The sequence below is a fragment of the Lepisosteus platostomus genome, chromosome 23, assembly GCF_059453375.1.
Source record: "Lepisosteus platostomus isolate fLepPlt1 chromosome 23, fLepPlt1.hap1, whole genome shotgun sequence".
In the NCBI taxonomy this organism is placed as follows: domain Eukaryota; kingdom Metazoa; phylum Chordata; class Actinopteri; order Semionotiformes; family Lepisosteidae; genus Lepisosteus; species Lepisosteus platostomus.
The window spans coordinates 7,662,333-7,686,335 of NC_142633.1; the positions used below are offsets into that span (position 1 = coordinate 7,662,333).

The following is a 24,003-nucleotide window of genomic DNA, read 5'->3' on the forward strand; positions in this document are numbered from 1 at the left end:
GAAAGCACACCAAGCTTGACAAAAAAAAAAAATCAGCTGACGTAAATCTATGTGAACATAAATGAAGACGTGAAGTAACTTTGTGATGTTTTCTTTTTTAAAAAAAAAAGCCTGATTTTTTTTTACTTTCATGCAAACGGTCAGCTGATCTCACATTTCCACACACAGTCTTCGCTTCTTCACTGGTTTATACGGTAACCGGAGTGTTATCTTTTGCTTTCTCAACCGAACAGTAAATCTCTTTACCCCACCTTCCGCTTGTTTCTATTGGTTATATTTTGTGCATTGTTTGTCAAATGCTCTAGTATTTGACGCTGATTGGGCTGTGCTGTTGTCAATCAAAGACTAATCGCGTGGTGGGTGTCATTGCATACAAGATGGCAGCGTACAGCAGATGAAGTTGATTTTTTTTAAAGATTACCCCACTAGTAGAAAACCAGACTTGAACATTGTTAAGGTGATAACATTTTCATACCCGTCATTTTACGTCGAAGTAAGTGATTTACTTATGCATTGAAGATCTCTGATGGAATTTATAGCATTTTAAACTGGAAAACGTTTTAGAATCATGTTTGTTTCTGAAGTTAAACGCTTTAAATCCTTTTACTTGAATGTATTAATTTGTGGTTCTCTCTCTTGTTTTCGTTCTCAATTGTTGTTTTACATATTCCATCTAAGCCTTTGCTAGGTCCCCGAGGTGAAAGGACTTGATGCCTGATTGAATCTAATTGCATATGCTGCGTGAAGCATTGAGGTGGTTTTTAGATTTTCAATGAATGATGGTTATCCGTCATTAAGTTGAAAATAAACACTTGTGGTTTCCCCTTCATGCAGATGGGTACAATCTTTTGCAACAACTGACCGTGATCACGCCGGTAGAAAGAAAGCGAGCGTTTCTACAGGATGCCCGAGATAAAAGTAACTCCTTTAGGTAAGATGTCAGTAGCAAACGGTGTAAGTGATATAGTTCTTCACTGAGTAATATCCGTGTTTGTCCTGCATTTGAAACGGTCCTGTGAGTTTGTAGATAAGTACAACAGTGCTTTACAGTACTCTGGCTCATACTTCAGCGGAGTTAGAATGAGAAGAAATGACAGAATCTCAGCAGAAGCAATTTCTAATAACTATAACACTTTGAAACCATTGGGTCAAACTAAGTTCTACTTCATTGATGTGTTGTCAGACTCAGAATGTAGTACACCTAAAGTATGAGCCCCCCAGAGACCAATATAGTGTATTGCCTTTGGAAATGCTGTGGTGGGTGCAGACGTGTCTTGTGCTAATGTAGATTGCATATCTAACATGCAGTTTACTCCCATTGAAATAAAACATTTATGCGATCGGCATTGCCCTTATTCTCTCTGTAAGTTTTGTGTGGCCTAGTAGTGCGTATGGATTGTTGCCTGAAGTAACGTCTTTCCTGTCTTGCAGGTGCTGGCCAGGATGTGGGGCGAAGCTGTATCTTGGTTTCCATTGGTGGGAAGAATGTCATGCTGGATTGTGGGATGCACATGGGATACAATGATGACGTGAGCAGTTTTGAACTGTGGATCACCTTGTCTTAACATAACATTCCCTGTGAAATTGTGTCACTGTAGGAAATTGTTCTTTTTGTTGACGTTTTGACTGCATATACTTCTTTTTATCACCCAGTTATGTAGTTCTGTTTCATGTTTGCCTTAGTGTTTAATGTCCTGTTTTCTGTTTCAGTTAGGGCCCTTTAATAGCTATTTCTATTTATTGTAGTTTTAAAATGTTTTGGGGAGACATATTGGTGAAGTGGTTGCCTTGCGACGCTGAGACACCGGGTTCAATTCTTAGGGTTCTGTCTGTGTGGAGTCTGTATGTTCTCCACTGGTTTGTGTGGCTGTCTTCCTGGTGCCCTGGTTTCATCCCGCAGTGTAAAGACATACTGGGGTCTGGGAAAATTGGCCCTGGGTGTCAGCGTGTGCATATTTGTGTCTGTGTGTGCCCGGTGACGGACTGGCGTCCCGTCCAGGCTGTATCCTGCCTTGTGTTCGTTGCTTGCTGGGATACGTTCTGACTCCCCTGTGACCCCGTAGGGGATGAAGTGGCTTAGAACAAGGGTGGATGGATGAATATTACAATATCGCAAACTATTGTATCTTTTGTTTGTTTTATCAGAGGCGTTTCCCCGATTTCTCCTACATTACACAGAACGGACGGCTAACAGAGTTTCTGGATTGTGTCATCATAAGGTTTGACCTTTATAATTTTCTAGACATTTAACCCCATCCAAAGTCTGGAAATTTTCAAGTCCAATGTTGATTCAAAGATCACTTTGAAACCTGCTGGAATCCAGCACTTGAGGACCAAGATCTATGCCTGCCTAAGGATCTCCATGTAACCTTTTCACTTGATGAGTATATCGGTGCATTTATTTTATTGGTGCCTTTATGTTTACAGCCAGTATTGACGAAGCAAATAAAAAATCTAAACAATCCTAAAGACAGCCATATTAAGGACAAACGTAACAGTGTGAAATTGTGCATAGCTGTTAAAAATGGAGTGTTTTGCTGGTTCGCTTCATTGTTTAAGCTCCCAAAGAATGTACTTCAAAGACACAAAATCTATTTAATGTTTTGTGGGTGGTGTGTGATTATAGTGAGGTTTTGAATGGTGATATGTGAACTGTTTCATGGGGAAGCTGTCTGAGTGTGAATTATCCCTGCCCTTATAGTGTCTATTAGGAACTTATTGCCTCATTTTTAATATTGCATGAACGCGCCAGTGTGGTTTGAGGTGGGAACTGAGCATGCCTGGGAGTTGGCAGAGTGGCATAGATGAGACCAGTGTTCGGAACATAGCTGAGGCTTTACAGGCTGCACACTTATTCCCATTTACCGGATGCCACCGAGATTGTTGATTTAAAGTACCTTGGCTTGGCATGTTCCTTGAGTTGTGCAGAACCAGAACTGATAAACACCCAGTGGTTTTGAAAGCTCGAAAGTACTAAACGTCCACAAACGTTTGTGAAGTATACCAAATTGATACTAAAGAGATAAACGAGGAAGCTCATTTCTGTTATTGCCCAGGAAGTGCTTTATGTTTTGATAAAGATGAGACATGATATTCCGGTCTTTGTCTCTCAGCCATTTCCACCTGGATCACTGTGGCGCCCTCCCCTACATGAGTGAGATGGTGGGCTACGATGGGCCTATATACATGACCCACCCCACCAAGGCCATCTGCCCAATCCTGCTGGAGGACTTCCGGAAGATCACCGTGGACAAGAAGGGCGAGACCAACTTCTTCACCTCGCAGATGATCAAAGACTGCATGAAGAAAGTGGTGGCAATAAATCTCCATCAGACAGTCCAGGTGACCTTTTCACGGCCGATTTTCACTTTGCAGAAATTCGACTTGGAAGTTGTATTTTCACTTGAGCGGTTTCATTTGCTGCCCACCAAAAAACAACTGTTTCAGTTCATTGGGAGTATTTTTACCAACCTTCATTGCAAGCAAAGTGGTTCATCTTAACTACCTCTAAAAAAAAATCTAAGCCTCTGTAAACCAAAGGCTTGTAATATATTAACGCAGTAAATTTTAACACTTTAATTTACGAAAGGGATTCCTAATAATAATTAATAATTGCTTACACTTATATAGCGCTTTTCTGGACACTCCACTCAAAGCGCTTTACAGGTAATGGGGATCCCCTCCACCACCACCAATGTGCAGCCCACCTGTATGATGTGACGGCAGCCATAGTGCGCCAGAACGCTTCCGCACACCAGCTATTAGTGGGGAGGAGAGAACAGAGTAATGAAGCCAATTCATAAATGGGGATTATTAGGAGGCCACAATTGGTAAGGGCCAATGGGAAATTTGGCCGGGACACCGGGGTTACACCCCTACTCTTTTTGAGAAACGCCCTGGGATTTTTAATGACCACAGAGAGTCAGGACCTCGGTTTTACATCTCATCCTTAAGGACGGTGCCTGTTTACAGTATAGTGTCCCCGTCACTATACTGGGGCATTAGGACCCACATAGACCGCATGAACATGCTTATCCACAGATTTTGTGTGCACAGTTTTTAAACACTTGAATACCTTGAGATTTTTTCTGATACTTATAGTAATGCAAAGAAGCATGTATTACATTTTGGTGTTTGTTGTCTTAAGAATGGAGCATGTTCATGTGAAGGGAACGGTGCTATATAAGGGTTTTTGTTTGTAGGTGGATGACGAGTTGGAGATTAAAGCCTACTATGCAGGCCATGTATTGGGAGCTGCCATGGTACAGATTAAAGTTGGGTCAGAGTCTGTGGTCTACACTGTAAGTAAAGAGCACAGGTCTTCCTGTGGCCTATGTGTTACTGAAGGGAATAACTTGCATAGTGCGTGTACACTTTTTTTCTCTCAACATAATTGAACCCTGCATCTAAAAGTGTATGATCATCTATTGCAAGTTAGGATGCTAATTGATTTTCTGTGTCTTTGATTAACTTGTCTTCAGCGTAATAAACTGTAGGGATACACACAGTTGTAACATGATGTTGTTGGAGCACACATTGTATGTCTAATTAAGTAGGTAAGACTGTGATGCTGTTTACACACCAAAATAATTTCCTATCTGCCTTTTAGTAGAGTTATTTGATGTTACTCATGAGACTGGTCTTGAGAAGATATTCAAGATTTACTTGACAAATACAGTATTTAATTTTACTCTTTATGTAAAACAGTTCAAATAAAAAAGATATGTGAATAACCTGTACATTGAGTCATCTTAAACGTTTTTTTTTGTCTAGGGAGATTATAATATGACACCAGACAGACATTTGGGGTAGGTGTCATGTTGTTTTCTTGGCTATTTAAGTTCTTAATTTCGACACTAGATTTAAAATGGTAAATCTGTTTTTAACCAGTAAACCAGCAACCAGAGTCCCGTGATGCAGACATGGTTGGGTTAAGCCAGGGGCCGTGTCTGGCCTTGATTGAGTTTCTCCAAGTCATGATCGGATCCTGTCGGGCCCTTCTAGTTTGGTAGTATCCAAGGATCTCATCCAGACACTTCTTGAGAGATGCCAGGGTATCGGTTTCAGCCACATGGCTGGGTAGCGTGTTCCATACCCCCCCCCACCCTTTGGGTAAAGAGTGGCTCCTGTTCTTGGCTTTAAACACACTTCCTCATAGGGAACACTCCTCTTCCAGCCGGTGCCGGCTACTGGCTACTGTGCTGGCAGCAGGTGTAATCGTGCAGGATTCTGACAGGTGGGCAAGTAAGAGGAGTGTGTTCCTCTGGTCTTTGTGTCCTGTACAGAGCCCATAGCTGTAAAAGGTGAGTCGCAGACCTTTGTCTGTGACATTTGTGATTCCAAATTGTTTGGATAAAAAAAGATTTTGCTAATTCCATATTGTTTTAAAAAGAGATCTTCTATTTCTGTGTGGGATACTTCCTTTTCATTTACAAGTGCCCGCGATCTGCTGGTTTCGCAGGTAAAGGAATAGAAAATAGAACTGGTCCTGCTACCCATCACTGATTTCTTATGGACTTGACACTTGAATCTTGGGTCAGCTGATGGCAAAAAATGAAATCCTTCTCTGAACACGGCAGAGATTGATTATATCATGCAAACTAAACATCACAGTGATTTTCAACCCATTTTCAATGTCCCCCAGAGCTGCGTGGATTGATAAGTGTCGTCCCGACATCATGATCTCCGAGTCCACGTACGCCACCACCATCCGAGACTCCAAACGCTGCCGAGAAAGAGACTTCCTGAAGAAAGTGCACGAGACAGTGGAACGAGGAGGAAAGGTCTGCACAGTAGTGTGTTGGCAGAGTTGCTTGGCACTTTTTGGCCTCACTTTTAAAATAATGTCCTACCCGTGATGGGGTGTCAGCCCTGCGTCAGAAAGAGCAAGGCTCTGTAATGGAAAGTTACTGAGAAAAAGTGTTTTATCCTAAAAATGTTGTTTACAGACAGAGCTGTGCTGCAGAAGCAGCTGGATTCTCAGAAGAAAGTGTGATAGCACCCAGCTCGTCAAGGGCACGGGATGTTTTAATAAAGTTTATCTCTGCTGCTTGAAGAAGGGGGTCTGAGAAACTATTTGAATAACTGCTCTTCTTTGCTTAAAGCAAAAACCTATAAGGAAATTACTGCTTTGCCTGTCCTTGAAGTGTTGCATCAGCTTAAAAAAAGATATAAAACAAGGGCTCTCCCTGCTTGCTTTTGAATCAGCTTTCACTTCTCTGCACGGACAGGTGATGGCTTTTTCCCATATTGCAATATGAATAAAGACCATACTAAGTAATTGAGAATACTTTCTGTGGCTCCTTTATTCTAACCATAAAAGTTTCCACTACAGCTCTGTTAAGCAGTTCTTTGTTAATTTCTGCAGGTCCTTATTCCCGTCTTTGCTTTGGGAAGAGCTCAGGAGCTTTGCATTCTGCTAGAAACATTCTGGTAAGCAGTCAGTTTTGGATATACTTGCATAAGTGTTTTGACCATACAGTACTTTTTTGTTTACTTTTAGTGTTAGTCCTTTGTTTTAATTTGACTTAGTGGACCGTTCTGTGAGTTTTGGCGTGCATCTGTGATTTGGAATATGCTCAATAGAGCTGGGGTCTATGACAAATTCAAGAACAGAACATTTTGTTCATATTTAATTCAACAGAATATTTTGTTCATATTACACCTATGTATGATTTACAGTTTATCTATCACTCTACATATTCATTTACAGTACCAACACTTCTATACACTATGAGTAGCGTGGTTTGACCATATGGTCTCTATGCTTTGACCACCGTAATAATAATCAAAGATATTTGTATTTCACCTGTTGTCACCAGACAAATTCTGTCTTTATATGTGACACTTGAATCTTGGGTCAGCTGATGGCAAAAAATGAAATCCTTCTCTGAACAAGGCAGAGATTGATTATATCATGCAGGCCCAATACCATGTTCTAGATATTGTAGCATGCAGTTTTGAATGAATATGTAAGTTTGAAGGTAAAGTTTTAATTCAGCAAGAGCAGTTTCGGATTTTCGCCACCACATTTTCGTCTGAAACATGAAATTGAGGGCATCGTCTCACCTCGTAATCCAAGGTAGCGCACACTCACCGCCTGTGCCTCCTTCTGTATAGGGAGAGAATGAACCTGAAGGCGCCCATTTACTTCTCCACTGGCCTGACTGAGAAAGCCAATCATTACTACAAACTCTTCATCACCTGGACAAACCAGAAGATCCGAAAAACGTTTGTCCAGAGGAACATGTTTGAGTTCAAGCACATCAAGGCATTTGACCGATCCTACGCTGACAATCCAGGACCCATGGTACAGTCTTGGATTTAATTTAATACTTCCACTTTTTTTGTCAGTAATGATGGGGCTTGAGGCAGGCCTACAAAAGACTTATTTGTATTTGTTTGTTTTTTTATTTGTAAACACCTACCATTTCATGTCATATTTTAAATGTGTCCAATTGAATACATTTAGTTTTAAAAAAATTAGAAATCAGTTAGAGTTATTTGGGGGAAAAAAAGATTCGATATGTTTAGCTGTCACCAGCATAATAATAAAAAACTAGAACCTAAGTGCTCTAAGCATACTGCATTATGTTGTAGTTGCTACACGGTAGCTGAGAAGGATTTCAAATGAGCAGCATAATTAATAAACTTATGCAGGTTATAGACTTGGGGGCAAAATATTTCCTTAATCTTTAAAATGCATTGAATAAAAGACTGGCAAAAGCTGTTAATTCTGTGGGAGCAGCAGTAGACGATGAGAGGGGGCTGATATGGAGGAGAGCAGCCTGCTTCTCTTGGTAGCTGGTAGGCGTGCCACACCCCAGCCGAGGAAGAGCTCTGCCAGTCGCAGCTGCCCAGGGCGCTGTGCCTCCTGGAAGCCAGGATTCAGCAGAGCCAGCCCCCCCACAGGAATAAAAAACACTGACCTGGGGCGTGTCTTCTCAGGTAGTGTTTGCGACACCGGGGATGCTGCATGCCGGGCAGTCTCTTCAGATCTTCAAGAAGTGGGCTGGCAACGAGAAGAATATGGTGAGTCACCGGGCCCGATCTGGACAGAGCAGACGCAGAGGTGTTCCCCGCCTGCACGCGGTACCTTATTCTTCCTGTCAGTCCTCATCAGCACCATCTGTGCGCTTCTCAAAAGAGCGGGCGTGAGCAGTGGAGCTTTTGCTACCAGAAGCCGTTTGTAAAAGTCCCCAAGATCTGAATGCCACAGTTCTTAATATTTTATTTGTGGGTAATTTGCTGGGCCTACACATTGCTTAGAAACTCCTGTTTGCACACACTGATTCATTTGTTGCTTATACACTGTGCATGCTAACTGAATAGAGAATTTTTAGTATCTTGCATGTAACACGACATTCTATATGGAGAAAACCCTGATATTGCCAGCGAGTCTTCTTTGCTTCAGTATTTTTTTAGTTTTTAGATGCACCCAACTTATTTCCCTGGAGAAATGAACATTCTTGAAAACACAGCAGCAGACTTTAACTATTCTCTTATCCACGGGGGAAAAAAAAATAAAATCCTGTCAGAAGTATTGTAAAACTAAACTGTAATAGAAAACAAATCCTAGGCAATGCATATATTGCTAATGTGGCCAAACCATTTGCAGCTAAATTTAATTATCTTTGTCCTTTGCATAAAATAATTGGACAACCTGACAATCCAAACAACCTGAAAAAAAAAAGTTCCTTTTTATTGGGTAAGAAAGTAAAAATTCCAGTTTATGGTTATAGTCAGTGGAGTAGTTTTCATCTAAGATCCCTGAGCTGGTAACTGCATTTTGTCGCTAGATGGAAGTGTTTCTTAATTCTTAGTTTGAAAGTGGTAACGAGGAGTAAGAGGTTCTCATTAAAGCACAGAGGGAAGAACATACACAGCACGCACAATTAAATTTCTTATGAGACAGTTTTGAAAATGATCATTTCACATTTTAGGTGTTCATAATTATCTAAATGTTATTTTACAAAATCAGTAAATGCTGTTTAAGGGACCCAGGGAAACTCTACCAGGGAAACCTTAACAGAACAGTGAGAAGAGACTTGGAAAGCTGTTGTGAGAGTACATTGTGAAAGAGAAATGACTGACTGTTGGTACATGGCCATGATAAGACTTGGTCACGTATTTTTTTAAAGGTGATCGTCAAAATAATTGATTAACTCCCTAAACCTGAGACTTTTTTAATGTTGTTTAACAAAGTGATGATTATCAAACAGGTAACAGGGTGGCACAGTGTTCAGCATTGCTGCCTTACTGCGCTGGGGCCCTGGGTTCAATTCCTGGGGTGCTGTCTGTGTGGAGTTTGTATGTTCTCACCGTGTTCATGTGCAACACAGCTGCTCTGGTTTCCTTCCAACAGTCCAAAGACAAACTGGTCGGTTGGTTGGCTTCTGGGAAAATGTGCGCTGGCATGAGTGTGTGCGTGTCTGTGTGCACCCTGCAGTGGACTGGTGTCCCATCTACGGTGTAGCCTGCCTTGCGCTCCTGAATTGGCTAAAGTGGGTGCAAAATGGATGGATGATGATTACATTTAAAAAACTAAAGTGGTTCCAGATGTTCTAATTCAATCCATGTGCTGAATAACTTGTCAGACGGATGCAGTACTTCAGTGCAAGAAGGAAAGGATCCCCTGCAGTATAAAAAGCACTTCATGATCCTTTGGGATGAAAATCACTGTGTAGATGCAAGTCAATGTATTCAAAGCTGATACTCTGACTTTCTTCAAGAGAGCCTTGAATTAATTGGCTAATAGCTTTCAAATGAAGTAGATGTGCCAGTTGTCGTTCTCTTGTGATATTTTTCATGTTCTTAATAATAAGCAGCGAAAACCATGTTTATTAAGTCAAAACGTAAAGAAAACCTCACATGTAGTTGTTCCCTTTTGGTATCATCCTTTTTGGCCACTGGGATTGTATCGCCACAGTATGTAACTTTTCAGGTTAATTCTTTTTGTTATTTGGATAAGTAGTTTTTTATATCTAAGGAAGCTCACTGAATGTACCCCGTTTCTTTAAATCTGTTCACTGCAGTCATCTCGGTCAGTAAACAGCTGAGCTTTCTGTAATTCTGTTCCTGCTTTGTGATTGAGAGCCCAATACGTTTTAGGAATGAAGCCTGAAATATTGTCCTAGGTCATCATGCCAGGCTACTGTGTGCAAGGCACTGTGGGACACAAGGTCCTGAGTGGGCAGAAGAAGCTGGAGATGGAGGGAAGACAAGTGGTAAGTGAGAAGGCATTTAGGCCTCAGACTGAGGAGTAAGTGTTCAAATAAGTAGAGCAGTACCAGTGCCTTAGTCATTTAGATAAGCTTGCCTTTATATTAACTGTAGAAAACTAATAAGAGTATTGTAGCTTGTTAGAAATTGCTGAGGAAGCTGGTAGCAGCTGCTAAACTGTCATTGGTTGCCCAGTCTTCTATGACCAATAGTTTTGCAGTAATACAGCAGGTTCTTTTTAAACAGTTCAGCTTGTGATGCATTACTAAGGAAATTAAAGACTCGTTCCGTATTGTATAATATATTTTCCTGATTGTAGGTTGATAACTCAGACCTACCAGGTCATTCCACATAATGGGCTGCCAACAAAATTTCCTTCTGCTTACCACATCAGAAGCATTTTACTGTACATGATCAGTTTTAATATGTGACATTTTGATCGACCTGACCTAATTTTGAGGCTGATGCTACAGTTTGGTGAAAACGTATTTAGATTTTTTTAATTTTTTTTGTGTGCATATTTTGGCCAGTGAATGTGATCAGAGCTTCATGTGGGTCTTGAGGATGTATAAAGGGATTCTGAGAGGCAAATAACACCCAAGATTGACACGTGTTTGATTTATTTCATAAACAAAGTCATCCAGCACCCAAAGCAAATATTTACATGACAATTAAGGAAACGGGGAGTTTGGTAAAATTTTAGGCATTTCTACATTCAAAATATGGTGAAGAAAAGTTCTTGGAAATGATGAGTAATGAAACTTTTTTAAACATTTGGACAATATAGACAATTACTGTAGTCTATATTGAACACAGTTGTATTTAAGATCATCGATCACATTGAATCCCTTGTATTCACTGCTGCTGAGTAGTCCAGTGAAATCTAAAGTCCCAGGAAAGAGGAATCCAAACTGCCAAATCCAAATTGAATTGTAATCTGTTACATGATCTTGCAATCGCACAGGGAAGCATAGAGTTTGATTCTTCCTACAGTAAGAACTTCTGCCAGCGCCTCATAGAATAAAGTACATAGCTTTACTAAACCAAGTGGAGTATCTTTACAACATAATACAGACTGGTGAGCAGAGAACAATATTAGTGTAAACAAAATGAGCGATAGTGAGCTAAAACTAGTGAGTTTTAATGACGTTCTACCAGAAATCATGGTTTCTGTCTAGGAGCCCTGAGACTGATCTCTAGGCTGAACTCCCCTCATCGTCTCCCTGAAGATCTCTGTTAACAGTCTCCCTGCTGACTTTTAGGCAAGCACTGTGCACCCCTATTTAAAGTGTCTTGACTTGATGGCTGCACGAGAGCATCTTAATTTGCTTCTAATGCCAAACACAGTATAAAAACAATTAGTTTGCTTTAAGGTTTCTAAGAGAGTAGTAATTATCAATTAACTAAGCCTATGACTAGACAATTATGCATGATTGGTGGCATGTTTATTATATAATACAACACGATATACAACACAACATATTTAACTTCAGTAGGCCTCGATCAGTCCCTGAGAATGTAATCCAGTGTTTTTGGGGGGGTATTTACTAGGAATTACAGTATTAGGAGACTGTGGTATGTACAGTAGGTAACACTGACAGAACAGTATATAAGCTTGGTTTTATAATTTAGTGCTTTATTATTTACTTGGTTGCTGCAGCTGGAAGTGAAGATGCAGGTGGAGTACATGTCCTTCAGCGCCCACGCAGATGCTAAGGGGATAATGCAGCTGATCCGCATGGCTGAGCCCCGCAGTGTCCTCCTGGTGCATGGGGAGGCCAAGAAGATGGAGTTCCTCAAGGAGAAGATAGAGCAGGAGTTCAGTAAGTATCTGTTCCAACAGTAAGTATCTGGTTTCTAACACTTCTTCAAGCTCGGGGTCGGGAGGAAGCTGGAGTCTATCCCAGCAAGCAATGGGCGCAAGGCAGGCTACACTCTGGATGGGATGCCAGTCTACACAACAGACACAAACGCAGACATGCATATACTCACGCCAGGGCCAGTCTTCCCAGATGCCAATTCACCTTCCAGTACGTCTCTGGACTGTGGGAGGAAGCTGGGACTTTTGGAGGAACCCCACATGAAAAAGGGGAAAACACCACTAAGATAGCACCCCAGATATTGAACCCAGGGCCCCAGCACTGTCTAGCAGCCTCCCAGTATTCCGTCCTCTGCAAAGTTTTTTCGTGCTCTGGCATGCATTTATCTTTCACAATGCCTGCTTAGCTGCTCATCTATCTGTTTAACCTTGGACTTATTAGCGCTGCGTTCTGTTATACTGTATATAAGTCTTTAAAATAGAAACTAAAACTTTCAACTAATAAAATTCCTTAAAAAAGTATAAATAAACCATGTGATCAGTCTGAAAGGACAAGCGCAGATAGCAGATGATTGCTGCCTGGAAGCTTAGATATGATTACCAGCACATCATGTCTTCAGTTGCACTTTCCTTTGGGAACACTTATAATAATAATTAATAATTGCTTACACTTATATAGTGCTTTTCTGGACACTCCACTAAAAGCACTTTACAGGTCCCTGGGATTTTTAATGACCACAGAGAGTCAGGACCTCGGTTTTACGTCTCATCCGAAGGACGGCACCTGTTTACAGTATACTGTAGTGTCCCCTCACTATACTGGGGCATTAGGACCCACGTGGACGGCAGGGTGAGCGCCCCCTGCTGGCCCCACTAACACCTCTTCCGGCAGCAACCTTAGTTTTTCCCAGGAGGTCTCCCATCCAGGTACTGACCAGGCTCACACCTGCTGAGCTTCAGTAGGCTGCCAGTTGTGAGTTGCAGATTGATATGGCTGCTGGCATGAACAACACTAAGAAATCAGTTCTATTGCAGCAGTATTGCCTGTGTGTCCCAATAATGGTTGTTGCCAGTAAGCAGATAAAAACACCACACAAACAAGGAGACGGCACAAGTTACCAACAGCAGGCTTAGAAATAAGTTTATAAACAAGGGCTGGGCAATCATCTTGCTCAAAGTTAAGTTTCCAGAATTTCATCTAGACACTTCCTAAAGTTCTCAGAAAGTCCATTTCAACAACTGGACTGGGTAGTTTGTCCCAGACGATTTGAGCTCTTTAGCTCCTAGTAACATCTCTTGATTTTCAGATGTAACTATGATTTGCTTCAAAAGACATCTTAGGAGCTTTATTGTATTGATCACTTTGCTTTAACGTGTGTTTCATTCATAGGTATAAACTGCTTCATGCCAGCCAATGGTGAAACAGCCACTGTGGTCACCAATCCCAATGTTCCTGTAGATATTTCACTGAATCTTCTAAAGAGGGAGGCCAGTCTTGGAGGTAAGAGGGCAGCAGTACATCTAAAACAAATTTACAAGTCAGATTCAGTATTGCACGTGGTATGGCCTCATGTTACTATTAGTACCAGTTATGCACCAGCTATTAACATGTTTAAAGTGGTTATTACTTAACTCCCACTATAATTATTGTCATCACCATATATTATTTTACAAGAAGTTTTTATAAGCTAGTGGAATTGAATAAAATATCAATTTGTGGTCCTTTAAATGGCACAGTAATCATTTATTAATCAAAAGTCGCTGGTTTGTGCAGATAGATCTCCTCTTTGTGTGCCATTCAGCAGGGCTAACATTAATCAATGTACGAATTAAGAAGTGTGAAAGTAGAATAAAGATGCTGTATGGGCGATCATGATCATGAGCAGCGATTATCGTAATGCAAGGCAAACAGGCTTGTCACAGTGTCAATGAAATAGTTCTTCTGTGAGCACAGTAAAGCACTGGATGAATTGGCTGTTTATTGTGACTTTTATCTGAGCTGGAGGGCAAGCAGAATTGTCAGAGAATTCCAAAACCTAAACTCATCATTGAAGGATAACCTTTCCCGGTTTGCATTCTCGTAGACAGCGTTTCATTCTTTGCGATGAGAGGCACTGCATTCTAAAATTCAAATGCAGTCTCTTCCGGTTCTTTTGCAGGCCCTTTACCTGACCCGAAGAAGCCCAGAGCAATGCACGGCACCCTCATCATGAAGGACAATGTAAGTGTCTGCCCGCCTCAGCAAAACTGGTCATGCTTTATTTCCATTTACTTTTATCCTTCATAAATTCCTTCACTGTAGATAATTATTCCTACACAAGCTTCACTTACCTAGTTGATCTTTTGGAACTGCTGAGCTTAAATGAAGTGCTCTATTAGGAAAGAGAGATGGCACAGGGTTCATTCTGCAGTGAATATGGGAGAGCTGGCTTGCTGCCTTGTGCTGTGCTCTGTCTGCAGCTTTGTGATTAATAGATCCAGTTCCTTAGGGGGCTCTCCAGTAAATCACTGATTAAAATTGCTTCTTCAGTCCTGTAGCTATGCTCTGTTTTTTTTATACTGTCCCGTTCAAGACAGCTCATTAAACCTCAGTACAGATGTGCTTCACCTTTTGGTTCATTTCCAAACGATGGCATTCTGCCCATTTTTAAAGTTCTGTTTGGGATCTGTGTAAGTCGCAGTGTTTTATATTGTTTTTTTAAAGGAAAGCAAATTGGCTAAATCAATTTGTGTATGTTATTTATTGTTTTGTTGTCCTATTTGTTAATATGGATCTACAACATATGGTAAAACTGATATGGAATTAGGTCAGGTTGTTTTCACTGGGGCCTTGGGTTCAATTTCTGGGGTGCTGTCTGTGTGGAGTTTGTATGTTCTCACCACGCTTGCACTGGTTTCCTATGGGTGTTCTGGTTTCCTCACACAGTCTAAAGACAGACTGGTAGGTTAATTGACGACTGAAAAGATTGGGCCTAGAGTCTGAGTGTCCCCTACTATGGACCAACGTCCTGTCTATGTTGTAACCTGTCTTGCTGGGCTCCAGTTCCTAGTGGATGGATGGAATGATATGAAATTAGCTTTTAGCTGTCTATTATGTGACATGATGTATAAGCTTCTGACGTGATTCCACTGAGTAAAACAAAAACACGCAGGTGCCTCATTTCAGAAAACAGACATAAAATCTTCTCTAGGGCATTACATTTAATCTGTAGGGTAATAATTTCAAATGTTTCGGTATGCTTTTTTTGCGAATCCCCTTTTAATTTAATTAGCATTTTTACAGTAGGTGCTGCACAGGGGTGCATAAAGTGGGCTCCCTTCCATTTGTGAACTTCTTTGGGATGAAAAATGCAGCGTACAAAAGCAATTAATCATGGTTTGAATACTCGTTAGTCTATTTGGATCGGCTTTGAAGCCCTTCTCTAATCTTTAATCTGCGTAGCTCTTGAAGGGGCACCGACGCCGAACCGCCTTTGTTTGGCTGTGCTTCAGGCCGGTTGCGTCTCCGCCCCTGTGCCGAGAGTGTGAGCAGAGCTCCCGTTTGCCTTTGCAGAGCCTGCGCCTGGTCTCTCCCGATCAGGCCCTGAAGGAGCTGGGCCTGAGCGAGCACCAGCTGCGCTTCACCTGCCGGGTCCAGCTGCAGGACCCCCACAGCGACCCCGACACGCTCAACAGGATCTATGCGCACCTCAAAGGGTAAGAGCCGTTCTGCCAAGTTTCCAAAAAGGGGGCTACAGAGTTTCCAAAAGGGGGGCTACATTAGCTTGAGCAACGAAGAGCGGACTTGGAAGAAAACGCAGGGATTCTTAGAGCCAGGAGTGTAATTTGCTGGTGGACACGCTTGTCATCAGGTATGTCCTCACTCTCTATGGTACTGTCACATAACCTTACAGCAACACTCAGCTGAAGTCTTTGGCATGAAAATGATCCCCCTTTTGCCAGCAGCCATATCACTCTGCAACTCATAGCTGGCAGCCCCACTGAAGCTCAGTAGGTGTGAGCCTGGCCAGCACCTGGATGGGAGACCTCCTGGGGAAAACTAAGGTTGCTGCTGGAAGAGGTGTTAGTGGGGCCAGCAGGGGGCGCTCACCCTGCTGCGTGTGTGGGTCCTAATGCCCCACTATTGTGACGCGGACACTATACTGTAAAAAGGCGCCGTCCTTCAGATGAGATGTAAAACTGAGGTCCTGACTCTCCTGTGTCCTTAAAAACTCCCAAGGTGTTTCTCGAAAAGAGTAGGGGTGTAACCCCCGTGTCCTGGCTACATTTCCCCCTGGCCCTTACCAGTCATGGCCTCCTAATAATCCCCCTCTATGAATTGGCTTCATCACTCTGCTCTCCTCCCCACTGATAGCTGATGTGTGGGGAGCGTTCTGGCGCACTATGGCTGCCGTCACATCATCCAGGTGGGGCTGCACACTGGTGGTGGTGGAGGGGATCCCCATTACCTGTAAAGCTCATTGAGTGGAGTTTCCAGAAAAGCACTATATAAGTGTAAGCAATTATATTAAAATCAAACCCAGATAAACCCAGGGTGGCGCCACACCAGTCAAGGTAGGACTCTAAAGCCTCTGGGACAATTGGGCCTGTGTGTCCCCTGAGATGGACCCTCATCCCATCCAGGCTGTGTCCTATCTTATCCATTGCTGCGATAGGCTCCTGTTCCTCTGTTAGAAAGTCAGTAGATGGACGGGATGATATCGTAGAAAGCTAAAAGCTAATTTCATGTGACATAGTGGGTAGGAAAAAAACACGGTATCTCAGCACCTGCATCTTTGCAGAACCATGACCGTGATCCTTCTGATTGCCAGCACCGTTCTGTCCCTGAAGTCCGAGTTCTTGAAGAACGTGAAATGATTCAGAAGGTTTTAGTAAAGAGCGCGGTGACTTTTGCATTGCTTTGCAGCAAAAAACAACGCTGAACTGAACAAATTGAACAAGAAAGTGCCTGCAAAGTAATCATTTCATACCTTAAAACAAAAATATTGATAATCTTTTGAACCTGTAATTCTAGAAGTGTGCAGTATTTTGAAACAATAACTGGATGGTGTGCAGCTTTTAGATTATATTCTAATCTTGTTTCAATGCACATAGTCTGGACAGTGGATCTTCCACCCACTGATTATTATACTGGTTATTATTTTATATATGCTGTTATATTGTTATCGTAATCAGGGTCCTGTGAAAATCGTGGATTTGTATTAACATTCACAGCACTGTTGGAGATAAGTCTGGCTGGAAACAGAAGGCTTACAGTGACTGATAGCTTCCTATCCCAGATTCAATTAAAACTGAGTGAGCACCAGGATAAGGTGTTAGCAAGTTCATGTGTTTAGCTATACTAGAGAACGTCTAGAATACATATACAATCCACTGAAGTCCCTGTTGTTTGTTTTATATTTTTGAATTGAGATTGATCTCAGTAAGCTGGTTCACTCTGGCCTTTTTATGGACGGCCATTGAGCTTTTTTAATTAAAATATATCTGGTTCAAAATTACTTGTGCTTTACATATAGAAGAGAACCTGCTTTGTGTAGCCCTGAAAAACCGTACCGATCTGGTGATGTGGAAAATTGAGAAATTCCTTACCAGTTGAATTAACGGGGTGGGGTTAGGGAGGCCAGATTCTTAAGGATCCCAAGGCAGAATTAATGTGGGATCCTGGGGTTAATGTTCCTACTCTTACGAACACTGTCATGGAATTTTTAATGACTAGTCAGGACCTAGGTCTAAACATCTCATCTGAAAGTCAGTACCTCCTACAGCATAGTGTCGCTGGTTACTGTATCAGGGCACTGGTGTAGCAATTCTGGCCCAGAGGAAAAAGCGCCACCTATTGCTCTACAAACACTACAGCAACCTGATTTTCCTTAGAAGTCTCCATCCCGGTAATGGCCAGGCCCACTCTTGCTTAGCTTCTTGGATTTAATGAGATCACACTATGATGTCTTGTTGACTTCTGTGCTTTTCTCCACTAGCGTTCTGAAAGAGTACAGCATCCAGCTCCTCCCAGATGGCACTGTGATGGTGGAATCCATTCTCATTAAAGTGTCGTCGACGGCTGATGATCCCAGCACAAAAATCCTGCTGCTCTCATGGAGCTATCAGGTAAGAGCACAGAACAGTGGATCCATTTCAGAGAGCATGCAAATGACCAAGAGCCTGTTTGATCTGAGTCATTGAAGGTAGATATGTATGATTCATAAAAGAAATCTCTAATTTCTATAAATATAGTGCCCTCCAGATTTATGCATACTCCCATTGAAATAGGAGCAAAAACATAATACTTGGACAGACTGGATGATGCGTTTTATTGCAATGCAGAGTAAACTGTAAACTGCTGTTTTAAGTAGTGCAGATTTGAAAAATGCACGTCACGCAGATGGATTAAGTGAAAGTAAAGAAATGTAGTTATGCTGTTCTGTGAAAGCTGAATTAAACCCAACTATCTACAGCGCACATAATTTTAGCACGATGGAAAAGTGAATAGAAAAAATGCAGTTCTCATTTTAGGATGCAAGTTCTGAAAACTCAAAATTAAATGTTTCACACTTCCCGCTGAAAGAAATAGTGAATTCCCTTATTTTAACTTTAAGTTAAGTTGTGACCGACATCTCTGGATCCACTGTCATGCTTAAATTTGAACCATGCAAAGCTCCTGGTGGTCCACCAGTCTGTTAGTGTGAAAGCAACATTGCTTATTTTCTAACTGAATCCCCAGTAGCCCGTTCAGCTTCTGCGTTCAGTCATCTTTACAAATAAATACACTTTGAAAGCAAAATGGCTCTGAAGTTGCTCTTGCAGCAACAGATGGAGGAAGTCACAGTAGGTGGGTAATCACTTCAGGGTTTGACAGCGTGTAGGGCACTGTGTATTGAACACCTCAGCACAGTGTGCAACATTAAGTTGACTCCTTGGTGAGTCTGCACAGTAGCTCTTTTTTCTGTAATAGTGTTCATGGGAAATACAGATCAAATCAGAAGTAAAATCACGTGGTGCATGTATAGAAAATAGAAGTGGATGCTCACTATGATTAAAACTGCCTAATTCATGAACAGTGGAGTAGTTTCACTGTTTTGCACCCCGAAACAATTGCTATCACCATCACTGCGCACCACGACGCATTTCAAACCACAAGCACCTGAAGATGTCGTCTGTACTGCACTGGACGCTGTTGTATTTGTGGTTTTGCTCGGTTTTACTTTTATTTCTCTGTTAAATCAGACTGAGCTGAAATGGGCTTTTGCATGCTGTGGTTAATCAAACTGAATATTTCATGTTTTTTTTGTGTGATCTTGCACAGTGTCTTACTTACCTTGGTTTATGCTCTTTCCTGCAGCCTTTAAGCGCCGAAAACAGGATATTTAATTAAATGTCACAGTTACACTGGTAGAATTTTCTCTTTCAAGATGCAGTTCGTCCATAAATTAATTCAGTTTCAGATAGTATCTGTATTTCTAATGTTAACATCTCACATTTCTGTTAACTGCAAACATTAAATGACGGAGATTCAGTTTATTCTACTTAAAGACGCAAGTAACGGTAATGTAGTTTATCGATACCATGTGTAAAACACCAGCTAACTGATTAGTGTTTCCCAGCCTTTTGTAGATTAATGCATACTGAATGTATACTGGGCAGCCAGCACCCCCCAAAAACATAACTACTTAAAATGAGTATTCCAGTAGACTCACTCATATATGAAGCATTTCATTTTAGAAGAGCAGTGTTGCCAGTTTAAAAAAAAAATATAGAAAAATAAAAATAACCACCAGACTTACTTGACAATTAAAGACAATTAAACAAAAAAATTGAAGCTGTGGACTAGTAATGCTATGATTATTTTGATTATGTTTTCTTTTCCAAACCATGACATGTTTCTTGTTGACAGAATCACTGGTTTCACTGATCAATTTTGAGAGGATTTAGAACTTTTTCAGTAATTTCACATACATAAGGAATTGACCCCCTAAACTATCCTTTTTATGAGTGTATTTGGTTATATTCATTCAATCCTGGGGTTATTGTTATACGTGTGAAACTTGAATTGGATTCATCCCCATCTCTGCATTAATTTCAATCTCATCTATCAATGTTTTTTTTTACTTTTTAAAAATATTTCGAAATATCAATGACTGTAGTCCTTCAAGACATGATGGCAGATATTCACCATAATCATGGTATGACTTGCAAAACATTTCTAAGAGGCAAAAATAACAGGTTGCAAAGCAGTTTCAAAATTGATCTTGAGTATCTTATTGACAGGTTGTCAGATTTATGACTGACAGCTCTGAATTTGTTGAACTGTCTGAAAGCATAATAGTTACATAAATCAGACTACAATAGTCTAGCTTTGTAGAACAGTCCATCAGATTTTGTCTTTTGCAAGAATTCTGTTCATGTCTTCTCTCATTAAAGAATTAGTCTATTTCCCATTACCATCACACATAGGTATGAAATTCCCATTAGAAGTGATACATTTATCTCAATCTAACTTTACGCTTGTAAAGCAGAATTTTATTGAAGTCACTTCAGTGAATTTTCAACCCAGGAGCCCTTCCCCCAGGTGTCCAGTGAAGTTTGCTGGAGTTCCAGACCCTCACTGCAGAGTTTCTGCAGGTTCTGTAATAGTCTTCATCCTGACTGGGACACAGCTGGTTTAGGACAAGAAACTGGCTCACGGCAACTGGGTTTTACACATCTACCTGCTTATTGTTTTCTGCTTCACCTCATGCAGATCTCCCCTTCAAAAACTGCATTGTTCTTTCTGTTACGAAATGTATGTTACTAATGCAAAACTATATCTGTCCAGTAAATACCTCCTGTACCGAGACTGCCGTCTTGTCACCTTAGTCTGTTTGTCATTTCCTGCCGGTGGGCACACGAAGAGTGAAAACCACCAAGGTGTTAGGAAAAAACATGCTGGGGTTGACTGTGCCCCACTGTAGCAGAAAGGGGAGAAAGTCCCCGGCTAGCCAGTTGGAAATTGTGAGGGTGGATACATCTACGGGGGGCTCAGTGACTAATAATGATTAAATGTATCCACTGCAGACAGACGAGCACAGTTGATGTGGTAAGATTGACTGTGTGCCTGATGTATGCACCTTTCAACACTCTTTGAGCATGGTTTCTGACTTCCAATGTGAGAGAGAATGCTGTTTTCAGAGGTAGCAGCTTTCACACCAATGCATAGTTTGGTTTTGGTGATGATATATAGGAAAGAGACACAACAAGCTGATTCTACCCGTTTCAAGCCATTTATACAATTACCTGACTCTTTTCCAAAGTTTACATTTTTTAAATTGTTGGATGAATGAACCGACATTAATTGGTTCATTTTTTTTTATTAAAAAAATATGTAAACATCTCAGTCTTCTCTGTCAATAAGTAGAGCATGTGGATGGCTCAGAGACAGATGACAGGATTAAGCTGAAAACTCAAACATCAAACTTAAAATGACGGTCCAGGTCTGTACCATGCTCCACTAGTTTGGAGGAGTGTCTAAGATTTTCATCTTTTTCTTTGAATTGATTTAGCTTTTCTCTAAAATATACAGTTACAAATTCATATAAAATAGCTGTAGTTAAAAATGTGTAAATATAATGTTCATAGAAGTTTGTTTTTTTTTTTTCAGGAAAGAAGTAGGGCAATCTTATTTTCTGTACGTTTAAACTTTTAAAAGCCTGTACATTCTCACCTTTTTTTTTTCCTGTTAGGATGAAGATCTGGGCAGCTATTTGTCAACATTACTGCGCAAAGGACTTCCTCAAGGATGCAGCTGAGAGAATGAAACGTTATTTGCTCTTGTCTTGGATGTGTGACGTGTGTTTGTAGTGAGAAGGTCATTGTTTTTCAATAAAAAAAGAAATAAAATGAATTGCTCTTTGTTTCCTCCTTGTTCTAAGCTGCATTTGAAGTAATATTTTCCATATATGAAACTTGTTAAGCCAGCAGCCATATCACCCTGCAGCTCTCAACTGGCAGCCCAGTGAAGCTCAGCAGGGTTGAGCCTGGTCAGTACCTGGATGGGAGACCTCCTGGGAAGCTATGCTGGAAGTGGTGTTAGTGGGACCAGCGGGGGGTGCTCACCCTACGGTCTGTGTGGGTCCTAATACCCCAGTATAGTGGTGGGGACGCTATACTGTAGTGGGCTCCGTCTTTCGGATGAGACGTTAAACCGAGGTCCTGACTCTCGGTGGTCATCAAAGATCCCCGGGCATTTCTCGATAAGAGTAGGGAGTTATCCCGGTGTCTGGGCCAAAATTCCCCCCTCGACCTTTACCGTGGCCTTCAAATTGTCCCCCATGTACAGTCAGCTTATACTTGCCCTGCGATGGACTGGCGTCCTGTCCAGGGTGTACCCTGCCTTGCGCTCGTTGCTGGCCGGGCAGGCTCCGGCTGTCCGCGACACCGTATGGTATAAAGCGGTTTGGCAAATGACATGAAACTTGTAAATAAATAGCTGTTTGGGGTAAGTGCAATTTTGTTAAGAAGGCTATTAAAATATTGCCAGAAGCCTATTAAGCTGTAGGAGTCAGTTGTGGTCATTGTTCTTCACTGTGAGGTTGATGTGGAGACATTGGGTAATATTGTTGCTTTTGTCCCAGCCAAATTTTATGTCGGTCAGTGCAGGTCTAATACCTCAGTTCTCCGAAAGGGCAGTCTTGCCATTGATGTATGAAGGTGACTCTTTCTTAAACTTGCTTTCTTATTGGGTAGTGCTGTTCTTCGTGAATTGAAAAAATAATTAAATAATCATGAAAACGGCAAAAAAACAAATGGACTAATTTGGAAAAGTATGCATTGCAGAACAACCTGTGACCTAGAACTGACAGTAGTTTCTCTTTGAAATATGCTCTGTGCTGGCCACAGCTCTTTTTCTAATTTTAACAATGGACGTGGGTTAGTGGGTGGTTTGTGTCACCAGTGGTCTGCTCTTCCGGATGTCAATTCAGCTGCTAGAGAAACTTCTTTTTGTAAACTCTAGCGTAACCAGTCTTAGTTGTCATTTCTTCTGCAGATGCAGAGGATATCCCAGGAGTTCAGCCCCCCCCGCACTCCAACTGAAGCCTGGCAATTTGAAAATAATAATTCATAATAGTTCTTTATAATTATATAGCTCTTTTCTGGACACTCCACTCAAGCCAGTTCAGAGATGGGGATTATTAGGAGGCTATGATTGTTAAGGCCAGTGGGAAATTTAGCCAGGACATCGGGGTTACACCCCTCCTCTTTTTGAGAAATGCCCTAGAATTTTTAATGACCAGGGAGAGTCAGGACCTCAGTTTTACATCTCATCTGAAGGACGGCGCCTTTTTGCAGTCTCGTGTCCCCGTCACTATACTGGGCCATTAGGACCCACATGGACCGCAGGGTGAGCGCCCCCTGCTGGCCCCACTGACACCTCTTCTAGCAGCAACCTTAGTTTTTCCCAGGAGGTCTCCCGTCCAGGTACTGACCAGGCTCACACCTGCTGAGCTTCAGTGGGGCTACCGATTGTGAATTGTAAGGTGATATGGCTGCTGGCATATCAGAAAAGAGTGCTTATGATTTACTAGCTTAAAAAAGGTTTGAAATAACCTTTTTTGACATCCTGCCACCAGTTATTTATGCTGTACCCACCCAAGCTGGAACAGACAGTTGTGTTTTTTCACATCTCTGCTCATAGCTACAATCTCCATGACTGCACACTTGCCATGTCACTTAGGAGGATACACTACGTTGTTGTGATATTAAAGCCAAAGACAGTGCTGTTTATCTGAACTATAATAGTGGCCCTTGACACCCATATGGAAATTCACACTAGCAGGTGACGGCTGAACAGGTTAGGCAGTGATTTTCTTGCATTGTGAAGTGAGGGGCTTCCTGTTCATAACTAACATGAGCTGTTGTCGTTTGCTAAAGACAGTGGCTTGACAGTTGTGCTTTTATAGTGGTAATTCATTACTTTATGAAAGAATTGT

The 24,003-nt window shown here is 41.5% G+C and overlaps 1 protein-coding gene across 4 annotated transcripts; it reads left to right on the forward strand.

The window, feature by feature from the left end:
• The first annotated feature begins 88 nt into the window (after positions 1 to 88).
• Positions 89 to 21,917, forward strand: ints11 (integrator complex subunit 11). Of its 4 annotated transcripts, none has more exons than XM_088616941.1 (18): positions 89 to 194; positions 835 to 931; positions 1,432 to 1,529; positions 2,146 to 2,219; positions 3,114 to 3,342; positions 4,203 to 4,301; positions 4,774 to 4,808; positions 5,645 to 5,783; positions 6,368 to 6,432; positions 7,120 to 7,309; positions 7,948 to 8,031; positions 10,137 to 10,226; positions 11,882 to 12,044; positions 13,431 to 13,541; positions 14,179 to 14,261; positions 15,594 to 15,736; positions 18,019 to 18,148; positions 21,757 to 21,917. In XM_088616941.1, the coding sequence occupies exons 2-18, from the start codon at positions 904 to 906 to the stop codon at positions 21,820 to 21,822; spliced, it is 1,827 nt and encodes a 608-aa protein (XP_088473067.1). In that variant the 5' UTR covers positions 89 to 194; positions 835 to 903; the 3' UTR covers positions 21,823 to 21,917. The 4 variants fall into 4 exon arrangements, with proteins under 4 accessions (XP_088473067.1, XP_088473065.1, XP_088473068.1 ...); XM_088616939.1 differs by lacking the exon at positions 89 to 194 and adding an exon at positions 338 to 493; XM_088616942.1 differs by lacking the exon at positions 89 to 194 and adding an exon at positions 338 to 493 and having other exon boundaries at positions 14,200 to 14,261.
• Positions 21,918 to 24,003: the final 2,086 nt, after the last annotated feature.

Coding starts and splice junctions, on each gene's coding strand:
- ints11 (XM_088616941.1), top strand. CDS start 904: ATGCCCGAGATAAAAGTAACTCCTTTAG. Junction 3,343..4,202: donor ATCTCCATCAGACAGTCCAG/GTGACCTTTTCA, acceptor TTTTGTTTGTAG/GTGGATGACGAGTTGGAGAT. Junction 5,784..6,367: donor CAGTGGAACGAGGAGGAAAG/GTCTGCACAGTA, acceptor TAATTTCTGCAG/GTCCTTATTCCCGTCTTTGC.